The 23,609-nt window shown below is 39.8% G+C and overlaps 2 protein-coding genes across 4 annotated transcripts in view; one reads left to right on the forward strand and one right to left on the reverse strand.

Moving 5' to 3' along the window:
- The first annotated feature begins 214 nt into the window (after window positions 1–214).
- Window positions 215–6,412, forward strand: NDUFAF7 (NADH:ubiquinone oxidoreductase complex assembly factor 7). 2 transcript variants are annotated; one of them, XM_075707142.1, is made up of 10 exons: window positions 215–317; window positions 415–554; window positions 724–804; window positions 1,572–1,682; window positions 2,687–2,897; window positions 3,377–3,435; window positions 4,172–4,285; window positions 5,100–5,243; window positions 5,578–5,751; window positions 6,137–6,412. In XM_075707142.1, the coding sequence occupies exons 1-10, from the start codon at window positions 215–217 to the stop codon at window positions 6,347–6,349; spliced, it is 1,350 nt and encodes a 449-aa protein (XP_075563257.1). In that variant the 3' UTR covers window positions 6,350–6,412. The 2 variants fall into 2 exon arrangements, with proteins under 2 accessions (XP_075563257.1, XP_075563258.1); XM_075707143.1 differs by lacking the exon at window positions 215–317 and having other exon boundaries at window positions 450–554.
- Window positions 6,413–8,481: 2,069 nt separating this feature from the next.
- Window positions 8,482–23,609, reverse strand: part of LOC104034083 (serine/threonine-protein kinase D3) — a 30,356-nt gene continuing 15,228 nt past the window's right edge. For both annotated transcript variants that reach the window (XM_075707013.1, XM_075707012.1), the window contains 9 exons: window positions 22,504–22,780; window positions 19,256–19,308; window positions 18,808–18,880; window positions 15,361–15,467; window positions 14,603–14,764; window positions 14,017–14,115; window positions 12,209–12,476; window positions 11,214–11,299; window positions 8,482–10,296 (listed from right to left, as the gene is read on the reverse strand). In XM_075707013.1, the coding sequence (XP_075563128.1) occupies window positions 10,123–10,296; window positions 11,214–11,299; window positions 12,209–12,476; window positions 14,017–14,115; window positions 14,603–14,764; window positions 15,361–15,467; window positions 18,808–18,880; window positions 19,256–19,308; window positions 22,504–22,780 (1,299 nt within the window). In that variant the 3' untranslated portion in view covers window positions 8,482–10,122. The remainder of the gene's footprint in view (window positions 10,297–11,213; window positions 11,300–12,208; window positions 12,477–14,016; window positions 14,116–14,602; window positions 14,765–15,360; window positions 15,468–18,807; window positions 18,881–19,255; window positions 19,309–22,503; window positions 22,781–23,609) is intronic.

A 23,609-nucleotide genomic window follows, 5' to 3' on the forward strand; every position in this document is an offset into this window, starting at 1 on the left:
GTGTAGAAGCCGCGCGCGGAGCTCGCTGGAGGCGGCGGGGGAGAGCGGGCGAGGGGCATCTCAGGTGAAGCTTCAGTCTCCTTCTGCCCGCTCCCAGCGGCGTTTAGCCGGTATCCCGTCCGCACGCAGGCGGCGGGACGCAGCGCGGCCACCAAGCGGCCAGGACCCGGGGAGGAGGGAGGAGGAGCGGGCCTCGGCCGCCGGCGCCGCTGCCATGGTCCCGCTGCCCGCGCGCCGTGCGCTCCTCACCGCCGTCCTGGGCCCCGCCGCTCGCCGGTTCCCCTGTCACCATGGTAACCGCCGCCTTCCCTCCCCCCCCCCCCCCCCCCCCGGAGCGGCGGTGCGCGAGCCGCCCAGCTGAGCCCCCCCCCGCCCCGCCTCTCCCCACAGCTCCGGCGGCGGCGCGGCCCTCCTCGGGCGCGGGGGGGCAGCCGGAGGCCGAGGGGCCCAGCCGGGCCAGCGCCATGCTGCGGCACCTGCTACTCAAGCTGCGGGCCACCGGGCCGGTGACGGTGGCCGAGTACATGCGGGAGGCGCTCACCAACCCCGGCCAGGTGCGGGCGGAGCGGGGCCGGAGCGGGCCGGGGGCTCGCCGCCGGGGCGGCCTGCGGGCCGGGGGTGCTGTGCCTGAGCGCCCGCAGCCCGCGGTGTGGCAGCCGGGCGGGAGGCGGCCCCGCCGCGCCGCTCAGCCGGGCCCGGCTCCTCTCCCCTCTCCCCCCGCAGGGTTACTACACGCGCCGCGGCGGCGTCGGCGAAAGCGGGGATTTCGTCACCTCACCTGAAATAAGTCAGGTGTTCGGAGAGGTAACGCGTAGTTCCGTGTGTCTTAAGTAACTCCTTTTCATTCTCAAGTTGCAGTTAAGCTGGTTTTGGAGGAGGAAGGGGTGTTTTGTTTTTCTGCAAGGTCGGGGAGTCCTTTCTTGTGTTATCGTTTGGGGCACCGTCTGTGCTTAGTAACACTTAATCATAGAATCATAGAATGCTTTGGGTTGGAAGGGACCTTGAGAGATCATCGAGCCCAACCCCCCTGCAGTGAGCAGGGATTGAACCTGTGAACTTGGCGTTATTAGCACCACGCTCACTTATTTTCATATAGAACTTGTTTATAAATAAAAAGAGTTATGATAGTTTCCCAGTGTGAAAACTCTACTCAAAAATCTTTTTCAGATTTTGGTCTGGTTTGCTCTGGTTTGCATATCATTTCCAGTAGTGCAGATTGGCTAAACGCTGTTCTCGATGACGCTTTGGTAAATGCGTTGTCATGAAGAACAGCTCCTCAGAGGCAGCTGGGCAGTGACCTGCGTTTGAACCTTAAGTAAAAGTTCACACGCCAACCAGAAGAGTCCCACCCGTTTACTGATGGAGAGTGCCTTCTGCTGGGCTGACAGCAAACAAGCACCAATTTTAAGACTTAAGAAGGCAAAGTTGTATATGATTTTTCTTAACTTTGAAGCACACAGAGACAATATTGTATAGTATCTTAGTTATTAATTATTATTATAAGGCAGATGTCACTTTCTACAAGTTCTGAGGTTATTACTGTAACTCTTTGTGTTTTTTCTCACTGTCAGTTGATAGGAATATGGTATATTAGTGAATGGATAGCCACGGGCAAACCTAAAGCGTTCCAGCTGGTGGAACTGGGCCCAGGGAGGGGCACTCTTACTGATGATATATTACGGGTAGGTGAAAACTAATAGTAATGTTCTGTATGTCTGGCTTTATTCTGTGGCTACGCTGAAACCTGGAGGAGTGAAATTTTGGTGGTGGGGTTTAACCTTACCTAGTAACCCGATCATTTCAGTCGGGAGACTTGCAGCTTAGAATCTAATTAGAATATGTGCAAGTTTCTGCTATTCAGCAAAGAGACCAGGTCTCTGAGTTGAAAGCAGAACATGGGCCAGCATGCGTGCACTGCACAGGCACGCGTGTAATCTTTCAAACACTACTTGATAGAAGGGGAGGGCTGGAATATTCCATTGCAAATTATTTCTGTATAGGAAAGCATCATGCCAACTGAAAACCATTTAGGAGGGTGCTGCTGTATGTAACTGGGAGGGAGGCCTCAGTGTGAGCAATAGGAGGAGGACAATAATACAGGAGTGAAGTTGTGTCGGTTCCTTTGGGGATTGCAGGAGCTTATTTCTTTTGAGTTAACCCTATCTGTTCTATTGTGCTTGCATGGCTGTCAATTAAAATCTACTGACTCAAAACCAAATTGCTAATTCAGAAGAACTTTTATTCTATTTACATATGTTAATGAAAAAGAGCTTTGACAACCACAGTGAAATGTAGGATATTGAGCACTTTTTGTTTATGGTGTCTGGGAAAACGGAACCATTTTTCTCCCAATGCTAAACCCGCCGTAGGTATTAGAGGGGCTACTCATTTTAAGCTATTACTATTCTAAATTAGCATTTCATGTTGCTGTTCTTACAACTATATAATGTGTGCTGTACTTCGCCAACTTTATTAGAAGCATAGCAGCTTTTATTAAAATTGGTGAAGAAATTCCCATTTCCTTCTGGAGGAGCAAAATGCAATCTCTTTCACCGAGACTATTTTGTTAAATGAAAGCCCACTAAATCTTCTTTTGAATATAAGTAATGAGATTAAAGGTTAATTCTTAAACCTTTAGTGTATACAGCATGTGACTGTGCCTAATAGAATTCATCTGTCTTTATAGGTCTTCAACCAGCTTGCCTCTTTACTTAGTAAATGTGATGTCTCTATTCATCTGGTAGAAGTGAGTCCCAAACTCAGTGAGATCCAAGCGCTGATGCTGACAGGAGGGAAGGCGCAGTCAAACCCCGAGGACAAGTCCGCTTACATGGAAGGAGTTAGCAAGACTGGAATTCCCATTTTCTGGTACAGAGACATTCAAGATGTGCCACCAGGTAAGGAGCTTGAACATCTTGTTACAGGGATGGTATCCTTCCTCCGTTTGCAGCTTTTGATAACCGAGGACAAGTCTGTTAGCCTTCATAATGGGTAGAGAAGTAGTTAGTATACATATTAGCTCCTGCTTCTTGTATGAGTCTGAGGCAGGATCTTGACTCATTCTCGTAACAGCTACCTATTCTGACTACCTTCATTTTGGGATAGCTACCCAATTGTATATTTTGACTTTTTCTTTTCATGGGCTTTGCCTGAATCTCCTTTCATGAGATACCAATGTAAAATTCATGGACTGGAAGCCATAGCTAGCTGTAGAAATGCTGTGTTTGATGTATCCAAGCTGGAAGTAATGGTAATTATTTCAAAACCACATTAACTAGCTTAATTCATTAAAATTCACAAAAACATTTTAATTTTCAACTGGAAGCTGCTATGGAAGCATTAATAATTGAATGCATTCTTTTTTACCTCCCCGCAGGTTACAGCTTTTACCTAGCACATGAGTTTTTTGATGCCCTGCCAATACATAAGTTTCAGGTATAGCAAGAATATTATTGTAATTGTGACCATCTGCTTAAACACCTTTTCCTTTTGAGGAAGAATAGAATTAGGGTACCAAAATAGTTATAGGCATTGTCTCTGGTGGTAAAATATTTCTAACTGAATTTGGACAAATAAGGCTTATTTCAGCTGTTAACTGTAAAATTAGTAATTGTTCTTGAATGGAAAAACTTGTAGAAAGCTAAAGATTTCTTTCTGTTGAGCTAAGTCTCAAGTTTTTTTTTATTTCTTACGCTACACTAATGAAGTTTTTAATTTCAACATTATTTTACGTACCACTACTAACAAAGACTGAAGGGCTTTCATTTGAATGGTAATGGGAATAGGAAAATAGAGGCCTAGTTAGGATTCAGAAGAAACTTTCAACTTTAATTTGATAATCAGTTTATGAAAACCACTGTTAGAATAAAATATTTTGTTTTGATGAATAAATGTTGCACCGTCAATAAAAGAGGCAGCATTTTTCTTAACAGCATCATTCATTCCTTTAAGTATACTTAAACCTGTATTTGTTGACTCTGCAGATGAGTCTCTACCACAAGCTTTTTCCAAGGCAGTTACTGGGATTAAATAGGAATGAATAATTGTTGTTAGAGCATATTATGTTCTTAAAACATTTGTGAAAATGCTTGAGACATTAGTTCAATCAAATAAACAAGATACTGTTGTACCCATTAGAGCCTAAAATGAGTACTTTGGGCTCATTAAACAGAGAACAGAGAAAGGCTGGCGTGAAGTGTTGGTTGATATAGATCCAGAAGTTCCTGACCAGCTGCGGTTTGTCCTGTCACCATCCAGCACCCCCGCGACAGAAAACTTTATTCAGGTAAGGTTATACCCGCCAGAGTTCATACTTACATCTTTACTGACTTTTTCACATACACTTGCTGCTTCTCAGTTACTTTGACAGCAAGAGGAGGGCTCTCACTCCATAAATGAGTAAATACAGCTTACTATTTCCATTCTGCAAAACTTCCACAAGCATTTAACTGCAAAATATAGCACAAAAATAATTATGTACATCAAACTTTGGAACATCAGTGCTTAAACAGACAAAATGCTTCAGAGAGCAAACCAAGGCAGCAAGTGACAGGGAGAGTTCTGCGTTGCGTGTGTCACATCACCATCTCGACAGTGGCCCTGCCTAAGCCAGGCTCTCAACCTGCCGTGTACGTACTCAGTGCAGCCAGGTACTTCTGTGCTGTACCGACCTTTAATGGAAAGTGTCTTAAGACTATTCTTTTTTCTAAAGTTCACTGGATTCTTAAAGTTACAAAATGAAGTAGTTGAGATTAAAGCCAACTTCAAAGTTTCACACGGGCCTTTTTGAAGGGTGCACATAGCCGAAGAGCTATTTTCATTCTTTCAGTACCACAGTAATACAGTTTCACTTGATGCAGGTATTCTTACTTGTTAGAAAAAGTTTCATTTGACTATAGGTTATAGAAGAGATGACTGAAAACAGTAATTGAAAATGACTGTTAGCAAAAACTAGGGCAAGCTCTAGGTAGCCTAGAATACACCCCCAGACTTCTGTGCCCCAATGAAGTGACAACAATCCCAAGATGTCAAGCGTGAAGAACTCTTGCCTTGTACTTGTTTGCTAATACAGGTGTTTTGATCTTTGAACTCTGCACTAGCCTGAAGAAATGAGAGATCATGTCGAAGTGTGTCCTGAGGCTGGTGTCATCATTCAGAGGCTCGCCTGTCGTATAGAAAAGGATGGCGGGGCTGCACTGGTTGCTGATTATGGTCATGAGGGAACCAAAACTGACACTTTCCGGGTAAGTCATTTACCCTGAAATAGTAAGCCAAAATCCTCTGTTATCTTTTATTTGTCACTTGGATCATTAGGTTCTTGTAAGAGAAAGGTCTTGGGTGGACATAATAGCAAAAATTGCATTATGCTGCAATCATAAAACTCAGTAATTGAGTCCCTATTTAGTCAGTACCCCTAATGGTTTCCGCCCCATGGAAAGGATAATCTGAGCCCTTGCTACATTTATCTCAGATTTTCAAAGTATGATTTGCTTTTCTCAGCCCTCACATGCACAACTTAGTCTTTGCTAGCCCCAGCTGTGGTAGCTGGGAGTACAATCTTCCAATTTAATTTTTCAGGGTTTCCGGAATCACAAACTTCATGATGTGCTGAGAGCTCCAGGTACAGCAGACCTGACAGCAGATGTTGATTTCAGCTATCTTCGAAAGATGACACAGGGAAGAACAACCACATTAGGCCCCATAAAACAGCGGGAGTTTTTAAAAAACATGGGCATTGACCTCCGATTGCAGGTATGATAGTGTTTACAGGTACATAAACTCTCCTAATCCACAAGCAGTACTCTTAACCAGCAAGAGAGCTTTTATAGAAGTCTGATTTTAAAAGAAAGTTCTGCAAAACAACATGTAGGTGTGAGATCAAAGAGTTGCTTCTCCTAGACATAAGTTACACTGGATCTCTCAAAGTAAACTGATCGTATTATATTTAGGAGTATTTAATGCACAACTTCGCTACATACATCAGTGTATAAGCTCCACCAGGGATCTTGCCAGTTCTGCTTAACACTATGGCACTGCTACATTCGTATAAGTGAAAATGATGCAACAAGAGATTTGCAGGTATGAGGGAATTTATAGGAAAGCAGGAAGGGCTATAACCTGCATTTTCTTTGTTTAGGTGCTCTTGCAGAATTCACGTGACACAGCAACTCGTGAGCAGTTACTTCACAGCTATGATATGCTGATGAATCCCAAGAAGATGGGGGACTGTTTTAACTTTTTTGCCTTGCTGCCTCACCACAGACTTGCACATCCTGACAAGAAACATAAGCCAGAATCAAAGTCTCCCTTACCACCTGTTGCTGGATTTGGTGAACTCCTACTGAAGTAATTTCAAATACTATAGCAAAATGTCTGATAATAGTAGCTTTCAGTAGTAACTTATTAAAATAAAATAAAAACCCCAAAGTAAAAGGAATGCAGTCCTGCATTTTATGGTTTCACATACTAGATGTTTTGCAATGTCAGCAGCATATAGCTATATATGCAGTAAGGTAAGAATTAAGTATTTTGGTTTATCTTTGAACTGAAAGTACATGAAATGTCACATAACTTCTCCAGGCAATTTCCTCACACCAATCTATGCTTCAGGGCCTAGCCACGTTTTGGTTGGGAGTGCTATTTCAGAGTAAACCTAGTGCAACACACTAAAGCTATTGACTGACCCATGCAGTGTGTGTAGAAATCAAACGCTACACATACAGAAACCAGCGTACACAGAGCAAACAATGTTTCGGGGGTCTTACAGTAGAGCTGAGTGAAGTATTTACTAGTGGAATCAAGTTAAAACTTGTCAGTAACAAACATGCACTAAGGAGACTTTCAGGGTACTCACTTAAAACACAAGATGCATTGACCTTTTTGAAGACATTTTTATAAAGAGAATGGCAACAGGAAGCATGCAGAAAGAGTTATTAGTTCCAAAGCACCTGCTAACAGAATTCACACACACAGCAGGGCCTATCCAATGACAGATCCACAACCAAGGAAGCATAAAGAAACATTTACTTCTATGAACATGTGATAGGAGAGATAATTCATGTAAATAAAAAGAACAAATCTGATAGGGAAATAAATTTTATTTTCAAGCTTATCAGAAGGTATTTACAAAAAATGGGATGTATAAAAATATAAAAGTACTTGACAGTGTCCTTTTGAGGCTATAAATTTTACATGAGCTTTTTTATAGCATCATCATAGCACTATTTCTTGAATGAATGCAACTTAATTCATGTAGGGGTAAGGATATGAAACACTGTAACCTACTGCTGTCAAAGTTTGCAGTAAAGGCAGAAAAAAGGGGAATTAAAAACTCAACTGTTTTTACTACTCTGAAGAACGTTTACTCCTAATGTGTCTGATTTTTTGGTTCCTCGACTATTAGCTGCTTGTGGCTTCTATTGTCTGGCCCCATAAGTCTGTGTCTACGGTCAGGCAATCTCCTCCAAAGGCCAATAGCGTTTTTTTTTTTTTTTTTTTTAATCCAACTTGAAGAATAAATAGCTCATATAATATTTTGGAGCAGAGCAGACTTCATGGGGAGACACATCAGCCAGGCCTTCTACTTCACTGTTGTCCCCTCCTTCCTCTATTCCTGCTGTGCTTTTTCAAGTGACCAGGCTTGCTTTTTTCCCTCCCTTAAAACAAAAAACAGCCCCACAGGAAAACCTGAAGTGACAGCTCGAGTCTAAAATCTGAAGCTTAAAACCAGACGGTATCTACATTATTACAGTTAGGATTCAAGATAGCAATGGCTTCACTGAAATTTGGTCGCTTGAGCAGTGGAAGTTTAAAAAAAGCCCTGCTTCCCTTGCTGAGCCTGGGCAAATGTTAGACTACCAGCCTCATAGGTGATTGTTCTGGTTCCAAAGACAAAAAATAGTGCCTCTCTGAAGAATCAGTCCTGAAACCCTGCCTTAACAGGATGGCAAGGTTAAGGGACACATTCTGCCCCTTCTGAATTCCTTTGCACTGCCTTGACAGTACAGAAGGGGGAGGATGACCCCCAGTGTAGGAGGGGCAGGGACTGCCATCAGCCAAACCTGAGAAAAACACTAGGTGCTCGGAGAGAGGACGGGTGGTGGTCGGAAGGCTGAAACATTCTGCCCACTGCTGCCTGTAGGAAACTGCCATATGGATTGCACCAATGTTCTGTACAAAGTTCGGTATATCCTAACAGGGAGGCCAGAGTTCAGCCTTTACCGACTTAGACACCAAAGTGGCAGGTAGATTAGCAATAGGAAAGGAAAAGGTAGGTTAAAGACACAAACCTACCTGTGGGTACATGCAACTGCAACTGACTTTACCAGGTCACTGTCATTGCAAGCAGCTGCCAGCCCTGAAATAACCTTGTAAAATTTTATGTAAATCTAACAACTTTAAAAAGTCTGCTCACCTGCTTCCTTACCTGAATAACAACAGTAGGAAAAAAAAAAAAGCAAAACTTATCTACACACACACACACACATAAAAAAAATAATCTTTGTAGGAGAGAGAGGAGATACCCCAAAGCCTCTCACTGACTTTACAGTTCAAGCCTGTATCAGTATTTTAAAAAGTATTTCTAACCAAGCTCCAGTTAAGCAGCTTGGCGCATCAGGGATACGTACAGCCATCCAGCACCTTCCACCCGCACAATGCTGTTATCCCACACAAAAAGAAAGATTTCACCTTTTCTGCTTTTTAAATTAGGACAAAAAAAACCCTCTTCCATTTGCATTTAGCATTGATGGCCTCAAACTTCTTCAAAACACCATGAACTTTAACCGTTACACTGTCCTCTGAGGGAGTCACTTCCAAAGAATATTGCTGCTTCCTCTCTATTGTGCCACAAGTCCAGTAAGTGGTTGGGAATCCATGAACTGAGGCATCCACATAAAAAAACAAATTAGGATTAGGTTTTGGACTCCTCATTCAGCTCAAACACCAATGCTGAGCACAGTAAAGAGGATGGGAGGGGCTGCAGGTTACGGTTGGAAGGCAAAGCCCTTTCTCCTACAATCCAGCTGCCCTGGCAGAAGCAACAGGTGATATCATATCCACCGTTACTCCGAGGTTTTGAGCAGAGTTAAGATAGAAGCTAGCAGGCTACAAACTACTCCTGATGAAAGTCCAGGGAACCTTAAAAAAATTAGAAAGATACCAGAAAAATTTAGAAGTCAAATTACTCAGAACAACAGAAGAAAGCTGCATGTATTTTTCCCTATTCTTCCACATCCTTCTGCTAGAAGCTGTTTTTCCAGAGTGAAAGGATATGCTACATCAAGTCTCGTGTGCTCTCTGTGCATTACTCGTGTAGTTTTAAGGCAAAGTGCCTTTGGTGTGTATCAATGATGCGTGCCAGCCTTGCACAGCAACACACTGTTGTGGCTTATTGCTCTGTTTTAACATATAATAATAAAGGACTAGCATAGCTTTGATTGTCATCTCTTTAGATTGTCAGCCAGCATTTCAAGAGGAATGTAAGAAGTTACAGGGTTTTCTTTTTTTTGGGTAGCCGGAAAAAGTTCAGTTAGGGACCAAGACACACATATTTAACTGTCTTAACAGCAGCAAATTATTCCTTCATCTGTGAAGTTGTATTTGACCTAAACCACCGTGCTTTGCTATTAGCCAAGGTATTCCGCACTGATTTCTTTTTACAGTCTCTTTTCACCATGCACAGTTTAGGAAACCGGAGATGTATTTAAGTAACAGAAAACAGTCCTCTATGGCCTAGTAAATAGGGGTTAGAAAACCATTACAAAATTCTTATTGTGTAGGCTATAGGAAAAAAAACAAAACAAAAAACCAACCTTGAAAAACACACAAACCATTCAATCTGTACACATTACACCTCAGTAATGGCTTTGTAGCCACACAGCTTGGTGAAATGTTACTCGATGGGGCTTATCCCACTGTCCAGTAACTACTCATAGTTTAAGTCAGAGATGGAGAAAAGCTTGTCAGACGACAGTCTATTCCCATGTCAATGCAGGATCCTCTGGGGCTTTGTACACTGAACTATGTGTACAGCATTCAGAAAGAGCAACAGTTGTTCCAAAACTTATCTTCAGTTTCTGCCTGGAGTGTCCCCCTTTGCTGCAATTTAGCATAATGAATAAATCAAGGGTCTTCTTCCATGTCATCTGGATTAGGAGCCATAATAAAATGCTGGGGGTACTCAAGGTTGTGTTCATAAGCATGTTCTTTCCAGCGTGCATCATCACTCTCATGGGTAATGTAACGCTCTCCAATGCGTGTTTCAAATTCTCTGAGGTCCAGCCAAGTCTGATAATCCTAAGGAGTAAAAGAGATTTAAGGAAGCAGTTTAAGAACAGCAGCATATTCCCACAGATAAATTCTGCAGTTTGTCTCTTCTTTTAGTATAAATAGCCACATGATATAATCAACAAGATCTGTTAAAAAAAAAAAAAACAAACCACAAAAAACCAAACCACAAACACACAAGAACACCCTCCCTCCAAAATACCCCAGAGTGCCCACAAAGAATGGTTCCAAATTAAATAGGCTAGTACCTAAGGTTGTAATACTGTAAATCATGAAAACTTTTTGTAACGAGACAGCTATGTTAGCTTTATTATAAAATTAATTGTATATATACATATACATTAAATTATACTCATTCCAATATTGTTTGTACTCCAAATTAATTGGACTTTCCACTTAACATCTTTTAAGTTATTTGTGTGCATGGATATTGTGAAACCATTGTGAAAGGAACCTGGACCAAACAAGCAGATAAATTCCATTCCAAAGAATTCTCTTCTAAAATGACTACAACTTGCAGCACACACCAGCTTGTGTGTCCACTTCAGCACTGAACAAACAATGTTTGTCTTGATACCGATTTCAGTGGGGCTCCATGCACTCATCACTGCCCACGTTCAGGAGAGGTGTCAGAGGAGTAAAACTCTATGTTGATGTCAGACAGAAAGTAAGAGGCAGGAGGGACAGTAAGACAAAATTTTCCTTGAGGAAAGAAGCCCTTAACAGACAGGCAGAATCCTGGAGCACATAAAATGCAAAGCTAAAAACAGACATACTCAAACCTCCATGAATGCTTGTTAACAGACTTTGATAGTGGCAGTTTTAATAAGCCTCTGAAGAATTAAAAAAAAAAAAAAAAAAGAAAAAAAAAGAGAAAATCATTATTCACCCATTATAAACATCATGAAAAAGGCACACGGGTTTACCTGTAACCACGGGTGACTAAGGGATTTGTCAACACTGAAACGTTTTCTCATCTTCACTTGAAGCAAATTGTTTATTAAATCAATGGCTGACAAAGAAGAACAGAACAAAAATTATATTTTTTAAATATTAATCACCTCTATCATCATTCACATGCTGCAGTGCAAGCAAATCTCTGTGTGTGTGTGTGTGTATCCTACTGAACTCTTTTAAACTTAATCAAGTTCTTGAATTCTATATTTAGTTTTACTTATGTTAAATGAGGCTACAAAATAGGTATAGGGTAAGCTTCCCCCTGCTTTGATGGAAACACTAAAAGCTTTACTATATTACTCGTTAATCTTTTTCCCTACTGATTTTAGTGATTTTCAGAAATGCCTTGACTTGAGCATAATCCTGTGTTCCAAAATGATGTAGGTACTTCCACTATTGTATACTTTTGTGTATGTACTTCCACATCTACCTGTGTACTAATCATATATACATTACTAGTAACAAAGCTGGCACTGGAGAGTTCTAGAGACCAACCTCATAAACTTCCAGATTGTTCAAAGCTGACATTCAGATCCAGGTTCTGTTTCACCTGCTAATGTACAAAACTAAAATTCCACATTCAACTTTGAACCATTTCTGTAATTCTAGTTTAGATGAAATATGTTTTGAGATCAAGATTCAGCAAACACTCACACGATTTAACTTTTCATTGGGGATTTTGGGAAGTTTCAGGTTATTCATCCCATTCCTCATGCATGCAATTAATTTTTCTTGCTAAATCTATTTGGTTCCTCCTGCCCTGAAAGCGATCTAAAACATTATATTTGACAATTTATCTTTCACAAATATATGCCAGCTCATATTTATCTATTTTGACATAGTCTACTAAACTCAAACTATCAATAGTTCTCACACTTCTATCTGAATGAAGCTTGAGGTTTAAGCATTTGAATGCATTATCTACATATAAAGACATTCTAATAGAGAAAATTAATTTCTTTACCTTCACTAGAAATTTCCTTCCAAGGATTTGGTGGGTACATAAACGCTGCATTTTGAATCTGATCATTTATATCCTCATCTTCATTAAATGGGAATGTACCACTAAGGCTCACATAGACAATAACTCCTACTGACCACATGTCTAGAGAGCGGTTGTAACCTTTACTCCTGAGCACTTCAGGGGCAAGATAAGCAGGTGTCCCCACCACAGAGCGCCTGAAAGATTTTTCACCAATGATACGTGCAAAGCCAAAATCACACAGCTTCACCTGCAAAAGGAATATATTTTAAACTGAGAAACCTCTGCTTCATCTCCAAAGCATGCTACTGCCCAAGACCAGAGCAGTACTCGATACTGTTTTTGACATCATTTAAACATCTACGCACTGAAACAAAGACAAAATGTTACCTAAGCCAGTCAGTTACGGTTTTAGGTTGCTGGTTTTGCAGACTGTGGATCAACCATGCTTCAGACTGAGCCCTGAACTGGCCTTGCACAGACTCAGGTCTGAGGCAGTCTGTGTAGTACATGACCACAAGTGTGCAAATAAGGACAAAAAAAAAAAAAAAACCAACTTGATTCCAAACTCAGCTCATTTTCCAAGGCAAATCCACACCCTCACAAGGCACAGAACCAAAATTTAAAAAAGCACCTGAGTCCCAGCCAGACTACATTCTTCTTAATCATATTCCTGAAGCTGGAGGCTTCAGCTACAGAGAAATCAAATGATGCATTTTAACTAGAACTCAGACCCAGCCAGCTCTGAGCAGAACAGTCCAATAATCATCCAGGTAAAAAGCATCAAGAGCTGATGGCTGCACTGATGCACAAGTCTTCATGGTTCTGGGATGGTTCCTTCATTTGAACACAGCAGACACTTGTACAGAAAAAAAAGGATCCAGATCAAGTCCAACACTAATCCCAAGTTAGTGGGGCTTATTAGCCCTCCTCAGGGTATAGGAAAGAGCAGTGCACTAAATGTACACAAATGACTCTCCAAAAGTCCACTCTACTTTGCATTAATGTCACAGGACTGGAAGCAGTTCCCTGATGCTGCCTAGCAGATTTTAATTGCTGTATATCCTCCACAAAATCCATACTATCCAAGGTATCTAAGGTAATAGCTGACTGGGGTAAGTGTTGACAGTACATAAATACTAGTATCGCTGAACAGTACTTCTCTTAAAGAAATGAGCTATTTAGTTTATATTTAGTTTACATAATGATGATGAAGATCCCTGAGCAAGACCAGTGACAAATGAGCCAGTCCCTTTTCACAACAGCTTATAAGCAAGACAGACAAGAGTGAGGAGAAGGAGATGTACAACAGGGAAGAAATTGTTTCCCAGGGTTCAACAGTACTGGAACAGGAACGAGGACTGGTCTTGAAGCTTCTTGTCCTGTGCCTTTTCCACTGGACTATTCTCACTAACCCAGAATACCAATTTCCATGCACTCTTCACAAGCATAAAAATAGATGCAGTCTACACAGCCTTTTGCTAAGTCCTGGCAGTAATTGTACTTCTCAGGCTCGTTGGAATAAAGAATGCTGGAGCACAGCGTTGTTGTGAGACATGATCCATGTCTGAGGGGAAAGAAACTGAAATGGAACTCTGAGCATAAAGGTAGGCCAAAAGTTGGAAGGAAAATAAAAAACCCCCCACAACTGTAACACATGTAGTTCAAGTAATTTTAGTCTAAGTTGAACAATCCCACAAGAGGTGACCTTTTAAGCTGCAATGCATATGTTTCTTTAAAAAAAGAACAACAAAAAGTGATGAAAGAAATATTTTTTAATCTTCACTCACTTGAGGGAATGGCTCTGCTGATGCTAGTAGTACATTTTCTGGTTTTAAATCACAGTGCACAATATTCTTGAAGTGTAAATTCCTCAAAGCAACAAGTATCTACAAAAAGGACAGAACATTTTCAGAACTATTCAAGTGGATCAAAAGTGTCAAAAGCCACACACACTAAGCAATACAGTAATTTGTATCAACACAGCCTTCAAGAATTAACCTGTATATACTGTGCAAGTACTATTTTTTTCCAGCCTATCAAGACTTGGAACTGATGGTTTTGATATTCCTTCCCCTCCCCCCCGCCCCCCCCCCTTCCCCCTCCTCCCTCTCTGTCTTTTGAATGCTTACTGTTTTGACATGCATCTTTGGATGCCTGTAATGTTATGTTTTGGGAAAGAAGGGCAAAAAAAATTGACATAATTAACATTCAAAATTATTTCCATGTTTATTCAACTTTGATTAGGCGTGTGGCCCTCTGTGCTGTCTCTTTTAAATAACAATACAGAAAACTCCTTCTCCAAACTCCATTCTCATGTAATTACAAAAGACAAATCTAGCCTTTCCTCTCAAAGAAGAGAGACTGAATGCCAACCTGAGTGACCATGAACTTAGTTATTCGTTCTGGAAGTCGACTTTTCTCGCTAGAAAGAATCATCTCTAGCATATCCCCATGCAGCTTTTCCATCACAACAAAGACCCGTTCTGGGGTTTCAAACATACATTCCAGGTTCACGATCCCAGGGTGGTGCAAATTCTAAAATAAAGTAGTATAGGTACATCACTAAAATAAAACAGTACAAAATCGCCCAAATTACACAAAGATGTTGTACCCCAAATGAAAAAGCAGTTAAGTGGAGAGTTAGAGATGAAAAAACAGAATGTCTGAGGCAAGAAACTAGCTTGAAACATAAACATCAACCCATGAAACTTGCCCATTATGACTACTAAGACTAATTTGTTTTAACACACATTATCCATAATGATTAATTTTACAGTTGATACACTCCGTAGCTTTAGTACAGAACATGCAAGAATAATACTCATAGATTGAGGAGCCAGTAGTGGAAGACAGCCAAAACTAATACAGAGTTTCCTGCTACCTGCAGGAGATAACATGGAGCCAAAGTACCTGTCTTCAGTGGATCCCCTACAGGGGGTAGATGCCACTCCCAAGTTATCAATTCTACCAAATACGCAGGAATTCCCGCTCTTCTAAGATTCCCTCTTACAAAAAGACTCAGAAATCACATACACAGATTTAGAAATCAATTCAGAGCACTTACACACATTACAAAATCTTAACTAATGGCTTGAGACAAACTCCAATATGATCCAAAAATACTTTTGTACCTGGAGAATGGCTACTTCATTACGAAGCTGACTTTCCTGTTTAGTTGGAAACCTCATCTTGTCAATGACTTTGATAGCCACATCTCTTCCAGTCTTCCTGTGTTTTCCTAAACAGAAAGTCAACATGAGCCATCAAGAAGCAGAAGCAATTCATAGCTATAAAACATTACAGCAGAAATTCCTTTTTGGGGAAACAAGTTTATTTTGTACAAATGTACAATATTACTGTATTCACATTTAAAATTGCAGCTGGTATGTAAGTAACAAGAAGTGAGCAGCCTCAGCAGGAGGGTTGTAGATAAACTTGTTACCACTCTGCTGTCAGGTATGCACATTGACATTACATGTATTAGGTGAAGTTTTTGTTTGTGCAAGGGACTTGCACATGAGTAAGTAATCCCTACTCCCACAGAACAGTGCCTCCCCTGTAAAAAAACCAAACAACAAAACTATTCAGGACAAACGTGAAGAAAGATTTACAAGTCTTCTCCAGTGGTTTCATACTTTTATGGACTCCACATGCACAGGAAATTATATCTAATACTCTGTGGGAATACAGGGGTAATTATGTGCCATGAAGAACAACACGTTAACACCCAGGAGGCAGTCTGTTGCGATCAAAAAGCTCTAAAAGGTTGTGGTAAGAAAGAAAAGTGTGTCAATAGCACCAAATACTATTCCTTGCTGCAACCCGCATCAGCTAAATGGGAAGCATTCTGCAATACACAGATAGGATGTTTCAAGGGCTAAGTGAGCAGCTTTAAGCGCTTACCCAGCCTCTCCACAACTGCTAAACTGACTTCTATCACATTCACATAAGAGAGGCTAATGGGATCACATGCTGCAAGTCCTTGAGAATCTAAGACATTTAATACTAAACTAATATTTATACAAGTCTGCACCAAAGGAAAAAAAGTCATTATCTGCTCAGCAGAGGATTTGGAAACCGTTGTAGGAAAAGGGACGACACACACAGCTACAGCGCAAGCAGCACAGAGGACGCTACTGGCACTGCTGCGGGGAGCCCAGCTACGCCTCGCTAACCACCCAGCAAGGCCTCACCTGCTGCTCTGCAGTCAGTGCTGGTGGCCAGGGCTTAGGCAGGGCATAGGAACTGCTCCAAAAGCTGCTGTGCCAAGCACCTAATGCACCTGCCTTAAACATCATCATGAATAAAAGATCAAAACCAGGCTTATCTCCACTGGATGAAGGCAGTTAATGGAGACATCTCCAAGGTCCAAAAGGGTTTACAAGGTTACCAAATAGAACTAACAATTGGAGCACAAAAAAAGTAAATTTTAAAAAGATTACATTAGTCCTAAGGAAAGCATGCACTGTATAATGGACTGTCACAGACAAGAGCATAAAGCCAGAAGTCTTGAAAGAGAGAGAGAGACAGGGAGCTTTGGCATTTTGTCTGTAACAAATCAGCAATTTTTAGGCCAAATATTAGAAATCACAGCACCCAGCTATAATTTAAATAAAACCCTAGATTCAGGGACAGTGACTCTGGCTCCACTAGACATCAAATTATTTTGAAATGTAGCAGAAATACCGTCAATTATGAACTAGATGCAAAACCCAGAAGACAAATGCTAGGTTGCAAGAGAATGTAAAGCAAAACCACCAAACTAACAAAACACTTAACTACAGAAGCTAGACTGGAGCTAAAAATTGAACCTGAAGAAAGATTAACAGAAAAGCAGCTTGAAAATTCCTTTTCTTAAGTACAACACAACCAACCAGGTTTCAGGGCAAGTTTTACATCATAAGAAACCGTCAATAATTTTCTTTTTTTTCTGTCTCCATTCTTCAGACCCTTCAAAACTAACCAAAACAGGAAAAGCAGAGGGAAACTGTTCTCACAGAAAGAAAGAGGAGTTGGATATCAATATCTTATAACTTCTTGATTTACAATTTGTAAATGTTTGTCCAGAATAGAGGACACAAAAAAAACCAAGCCCCACAACAATGTAAGCAACTTAATTTTACCTTTGTTTGTTCAAATAAAAGGTTTTGTTACCATTATTTCACTAAGTCTACATGGGTGGGGAGAAGCCAATATTAGAAGTTACCAGATCTAGTCTCCCCAAACACCAGCAATAATTAAGCAGTGTGCAGAGCCAGCAAAAGAATTTTTATATTCTCTTTTCTCGCTCCTTCAGCTTGTGATTTTATCTGAAGAAACTGAATATACATACCCTATATATTTTAAGACATCTTTAAGTTAAAAGATTTACTATATTAAAAGCTTTTTGTAAGCACTTATTATGTTTATAAGCATTTATAAGCATTGAATCATGAAAACTATCAAGCTGAGATTTATCTAAAATGCAATTTAGGAGAGTATGTATAGAAATAAAATCAAAACATTAAACTACTGCCTGCATTTGTGCATGTTCTATTCATAAGAGAGGAAGCATACTTTGATTCACACTATGCTTTAAGAAATACAGAGGAAAAAAAATAGACCTCTCTAAAGAGCAATGTAAAATCAGACCATCAAACTGCATTTCCATCAAGCAGTTCAGAAGTAACAGAGAAAAGTATTTAACTACACAGCTGGCACACAGAAGAATCATAGCCACAATACTTCCTAGTATTCTATTCACAATACTTCCCTGACTAGAAAGACAACATGACACAAGCAGAAAGGTTACCACTTTTAAATCATTATCACTTTTTCTTTCTTTCCAGATCTATGGTGTGTGGTTTTCTCAACACTTGGGATACAACACATTGGATTAAAAAAAAAAAAAAAAGAAAAAGATAAAACAGAATTCATATGGTGCATTTGTAGTATTCTTTTTGTGATTGCATACTACAAACAAGTTATACATTGCAATAGAAGTTTTTAAAAAGTGATAAAACTACATTTGAAACCTAAAACTGAGACCTCTTGACAAAGAATTCCTCCCTCTACTTTATCCTGCTGACAGAAATTTGTAGAGAAACTGTTTGCATAAAATATGTCAATAAGACGTTTGCATAAATACTGTCAAAGTATAAACTAAAGTATGTATTTTTCTATTGCTTTTGGCCACATCTCTCAGATATCACTAAAAGCAGGTATAACTGACAGCCTTCTTAAATTCATGACTTCTAATACTGTATAATACAGACAACAGTTGTTAGAATTTGCAATTAAAAAACCCCATTAACCAAGGCCAAATTCAGACTAGAGATTGCTTTGTGTTTAACTGTGGTCAAAATGTAATGCCTATTCTAAACTGATTTTGATGCCAATGCAAAACTCTAAATGCAAAAAATGAATTGTAAGAAATACTGTACGTAAAACCACAGATGACACAGTAATCCAAACAAAATCCAAACAAGATAAACTTCACTTAGACATTCTAGATACAGCTAAGCAAATATGAAAAGGTTAATTATATCAAGCAGACATTCTACCTTAATAAATGCATAATGGAATCTAATGTAATTTACCTCCATATACAATACCAAACTGACCAGAACCCAGCACTTCATCAGCAAATATTTGGTACACAGAGCTGATATCCTAATGCATGGAAAAAAGAAATCACAAATATCAGGAGCAATCAAAACATTCATGAGCATATTAATACTGGCTAAACTGTATTTACATATGACATTAATCAAACTCTGTAAAGGGTGCCATCATTATCCTGAATGGAGTGGAAAAAACACAACAAACTTTTACTGAAAGGATGCACTTAGCTGCACTGTAAGCAGGGACATACATCCATGCAGACTAACAGCTGTGCCAGGTAAGTAGATTACTTCCTGTATGTAACACAGACTTCTTTAGCTACCATGCCCTGATGTTGCTTTCTCATCCAGACACTGTTACTATCAATTACTTTGTAATACCCAGGTAAATAAACACCATTATTATACAATGTATATGACTCACCACATTCTCCTGGACCTGGCAATTTGAAACAGAGATGCTTAGAGATAACTCTTCTGCAATAAAGAAGATACGGCTGAGTAAGTAAATAGAAAGGGCAGGCTTTTTCTAGTAAAAAAGACACGGGGGGGGGGGGGGCGGGGGGGGGGGGAAGGAACACCACAAAACAAAAAACCTTTACTGACTTCTAACCCAGTCATGGTGAAATGATTTTTATCGATGTTCTGCAGTAACATCACACCCTGGAACTCAAATTTCACAGATTGATTAAACAAACAACCCTGCGAGTTTTGCTGGGATTATTTGTCTATTTTTGTCATGTTGCCGATTATAAAAATAGAACAGTATGAGTGTGTACAAGATAGAGATGTGGAGACCCAAAAGCAATAGTAATGTGGCAATTGTATCAGAGTAAAGTACTAAGAATTTCTGGTAATAATACAGAAACATACAGGGAAGAGGACCAGGTAGATCCCTTATAGTCAAATGAACGTGGTTACTAATTTTCTGTGGCATCAAGATATACAGAATTAATGCATAAGGAAACAAATCAAGCAAAGCAAGTAACAGAAGACCTGATAATTAAAAAAAGCAATAAAACCCGTAATATAAACAATCTTTGTTTCATGGACAAACTACAGAAGCATCTCAATCTTTGGAATATAAGAGCACATCTAGGAAGTGCAATTTGCAAGTAAAAGCACCAGATAAAAAGCTACAGAATTTTTCAGCCTGCAGCAGATATTGACACAAAGTTTTCATTACAGGAATAACATTATGATGCACAGACAAGAGATACATCACGGCAGGTAGAAAACACCCTTTTTCCTTTGACTTCCAAGACAGAGGTGAAGAGTCTCAGACAAATGGTCACCTATAATTTGTTACATTAACTTCAAAAAAAAAAAAAAAAAAAAAAAAGTAGAACAAGTTCACCTACAAGGTGGATAGAAGATATACTACAGATTTATTAGCACTTTGAAAAGAGCCTTTATCACCCTAAGAGTACTGAGATTTCAGAGAACAAATAAAATGTCTGTATCTGATTTTTGCCAGCTGTGGTTTATCTCAAAGAAGGAATTTACAAACTTAAGATAGCAACAAATACTAGTTCTCAAAGACACGCTAAACACTGCATCTGAAATATGAAATATGAATATGAAGGAATTACAGCCTTGCATATGTCTACTGATTATTGACCATAGTCAAGTCTATATTAGAATTAACAGCACAGACCACAAGGAAAAACCAGAAAGTAGGCAGACAAAAAAAAGTTACTAAGGTCAACACAAACTGCAGCAAGGTTGAAACAAGGTAACTAGAAAGTAAAGATACATTTTTTCGAACTGTTTAAAGAGAACACACTGAACCTTTCTCCACAGATGGCTACAGAATACAGAATACCTAGTAGGTAAAGACTGAGTTATCCCTTCCAAATAAACCCATTTTTCTAGTGTCTGAAATGCATAAGAATAAGGGCTGAAAAATTGTGACTTCTAAAGAAATCAGTAATCATGCCAGGATTCAATATGTAATCTATACCAGGTAACAGCTTACTAATCTTCTCTTTCTCATTTCAGCTCAGAAACATCCCGCAAAGAAACATTGCATCCCAAACACCAGTGCAAAGTCAGAAATTACTCTTTCCCATGGGTCAGACTGGAAGAGCATCCTCATTTCTAGCTACTTTCTGGCTAGAATGTGGTATAAACTGACTAGCTAGTGTCTTGTGGACATTTTGACACTACAAATTCCCTGCTGCTGCAAGTATTTCAAGCACTAGCAATGTCTCCCTCCTTTTCTGGTCTTTTCCTTTAAAAGAACCCATTTGAGGCTTTTGGAGTTTTGGTTTTTTAACTAAAAGCCTAATTTTCTTAAAGGCTCTTGGGATACATTTCATGGCTCACAGTGTGTAGGAAGGAGAGGGATGAACGGACATTTTGTGGGCTTTTTAAAGTTTAAAAACCCACCTGAGTTGTCTATGTGAATGCCACTCCACAAGCCATGATAGTTTCTTATACTCCTACAATCCTAAACATTTAAAATACTTCCTCTCTGTATTACCCCTGCAGCTCTATTCCCTACCACTGTCAAGTGTTAACAGTGTATTTTTTATATCTGAAAAAAAATATTGATTTTGGAAAAACAACTATCTTTGCAAGTCTCTCAGCAACAGTAGCCCTAGGTTCCCGAAAACAAAGAGAGCTTTGGTATATATATATTTGGAACTAAGAATTTCATATCAAAAGTGGCATTTTACATATGTACAAGGCCAGTTATGAGGTACCATCTTACAGGTATGTTTCTTCACTGTAATTAAATACAGATACCAGTATGGGATTTTATAGTTTACCATTTCAGACCATGGCTGCATTTTCAGAAAGTGTCTTTACCTCAGACTAGTATTTTACATGTTCTTAACTGTTGCTGATGCAGAGTAGCCAGCTATCAGAGACAGAGAAACTAATTTCAGAATCTCCTGCAGAAGAAGATTTCCCGAAAAGAAGATTAAGGAGTAGCCGGAAGATGAAAGGAAACTAAAGAATGAAAGCATAAGTCTCACTACAGAATGTGAATGAATGTTGTTGCAAGGAACAAGGAGATGTCTGAAGAGAAAGAACAGTTATATTATACAGTTTAGTGGATTCTTGATAATGAATATGATCCTATGCCAGAGAAAGAAAGGGAAGACAGGTGCATAAAAAGAATAGGGTAGTTTTTATTACCACCCACAGCTCAGCAGAAGTTCTTTCCATCACTGGCAGTATTTACATTGCATCACTAAGTCCTTTTCTTCTCCTTAGCTACTGACATCTCACAGATTTAAAAAAAGATATATAGGGGATAACATCAAAAAGCATCCAAATTTAGTTCTTTCAGAGTATATGTATATAATCTGAATATATATACACACACACACACTTTTAAGTGTATCATAAATACCTAAACTATGGTCCCTTTTTACATCCAGCAACTACGTGGGAGTTCTTAATGCTCCTACAATAAAGCTCTGCAATATGCATTAATATTGTAAATCTGATTCTTAACTACTAACTACTTCCTGCTGCAACAGATTAAAGGATTTGCCCACCCTCCACAAACCTGAGTGTCACTTTTTAGAGACTTGCGGAAAATTACAGACCCAATTCAGCAGAGAATATACTTCACTCTAAATAAGCACTTTTCTGAAAGGAGTCTCTACCATTGACAGCTTCAGAATATGAATAATAGTGCCTTGTCTGCCTGCTTACTGTGATCTTTTCCTTGTCCTGCAGCAGTGCAAACGCTAGCTTGAGGAGTGACTGGCATCAAAGCCTGACGAATGGCTTTCTCCCAGCCCTGAGCTACGTCAAGTCCAACTCCGGTGGCAGCAAGAACAGGACTGTGATGACTGCTGCCATTGTTTTCGCCAACAAAGTACACCATCGTGTCAGTGATGATCTCAAAACAGTATGGGTTGCTGCCCTGCACCACGTTTGAAAAATCTCGAGGCTGAGTCACCTGGAGAATTTCTGAAAGTGGAATCTCCTGAAGAAAAATATTAAAGATTAAAAAATGAAAATGCACATAGTATTTTCATATACTGATATTCAAAACTTAAAGTGTTTGCAAAGAAATCAAAGCAAATATATCAAAACACCAAAACATCAAGCTTCATAACTAATGTCAAACTGTGCATGACCATTGCCCACCCACAGTTTTCTGAATTCCTCTATACAAGCTTAGATAGACTTCCAGCCCCACCACAGTTCTCTCTATACAACTACTATTCTGTACTCAGACAAACTGCATTTATATTCAGCATGAGACACGCCCCCACCACATACAAATGATGCATAACTATAGAATGACCACTTTCCCCCTGTAGTTTATACCAGAGAAGAACAAGACAGGTGAAAAAAGTGAAACAAGACAACATTAAGAAGAGGATGTGGTTATGTAAGCTAGTCACTAAGCACTGCTTCACGTATCGTTTTGGGTAAAGATTCTCTTTCATACAGATATTAACCATTTCTACTGACTCCTCTACCTTGTCAGTTTAAGATCATGGCACAAGCAGTACTAGAGAACAGATCTGAAGGAAGAAATGGTTGCAAGTTCACACTAGCTGGAAGAGGACATTCCACATACATGGGAAGGTACACAGGTGCACGTCACTTGCAAGAGTAGTGAACAAGCAGGTGAACACCAGGCTGGCATTAGGGGGATAAGAGACAGTAGCTGATTAAGATGAAGAGCAAATAAATGTAAAGGCAACAACTGTGAATTATTCTAACAGCAAAGACAAATAACCCGAGATTTAAGCAGTTAAAAAAAGTGGGGCAAAGGGGCAAGTCAAAGGACTAAAAGCAGTGAC

The sequence above is a fragment of the Pelecanus crispus genome, chromosome 3, assembly GCF_030463565.1.
Source record: "Pelecanus crispus isolate bPelCri1 chromosome 3, bPelCri1.pri, whole genome shotgun sequence".
Classification (NCBI taxonomy): domain Eukaryota; kingdom Metazoa; phylum Chordata; class Aves; order Pelecaniformes; family Pelecanidae; genus Pelecanus; species Pelecanus crispus.

Coding starts and splice junctions, on each gene's coding strand:
- NDUFAF7 (XM_075707142.1), top strand. CDS start 215: ATGGTCCCGCTGCCCGCGCGCCGTGCGCTCCTCACCGCCGTCCTGGGC. Junction 4,286..5,099: donor CGACAGAAAACTTTATTCAG/GTAAGGTTATAC, acceptor ACTCTGCACTAG/CCTGAAGAAATGAGAGATCA. Junction 5,752..6,136: donor GCATTGACCTCCGATTGCAG/GTATGATAGTGT, acceptor TTCTTTGTTTAG/GTGCTCTTGCAGAATTCACG.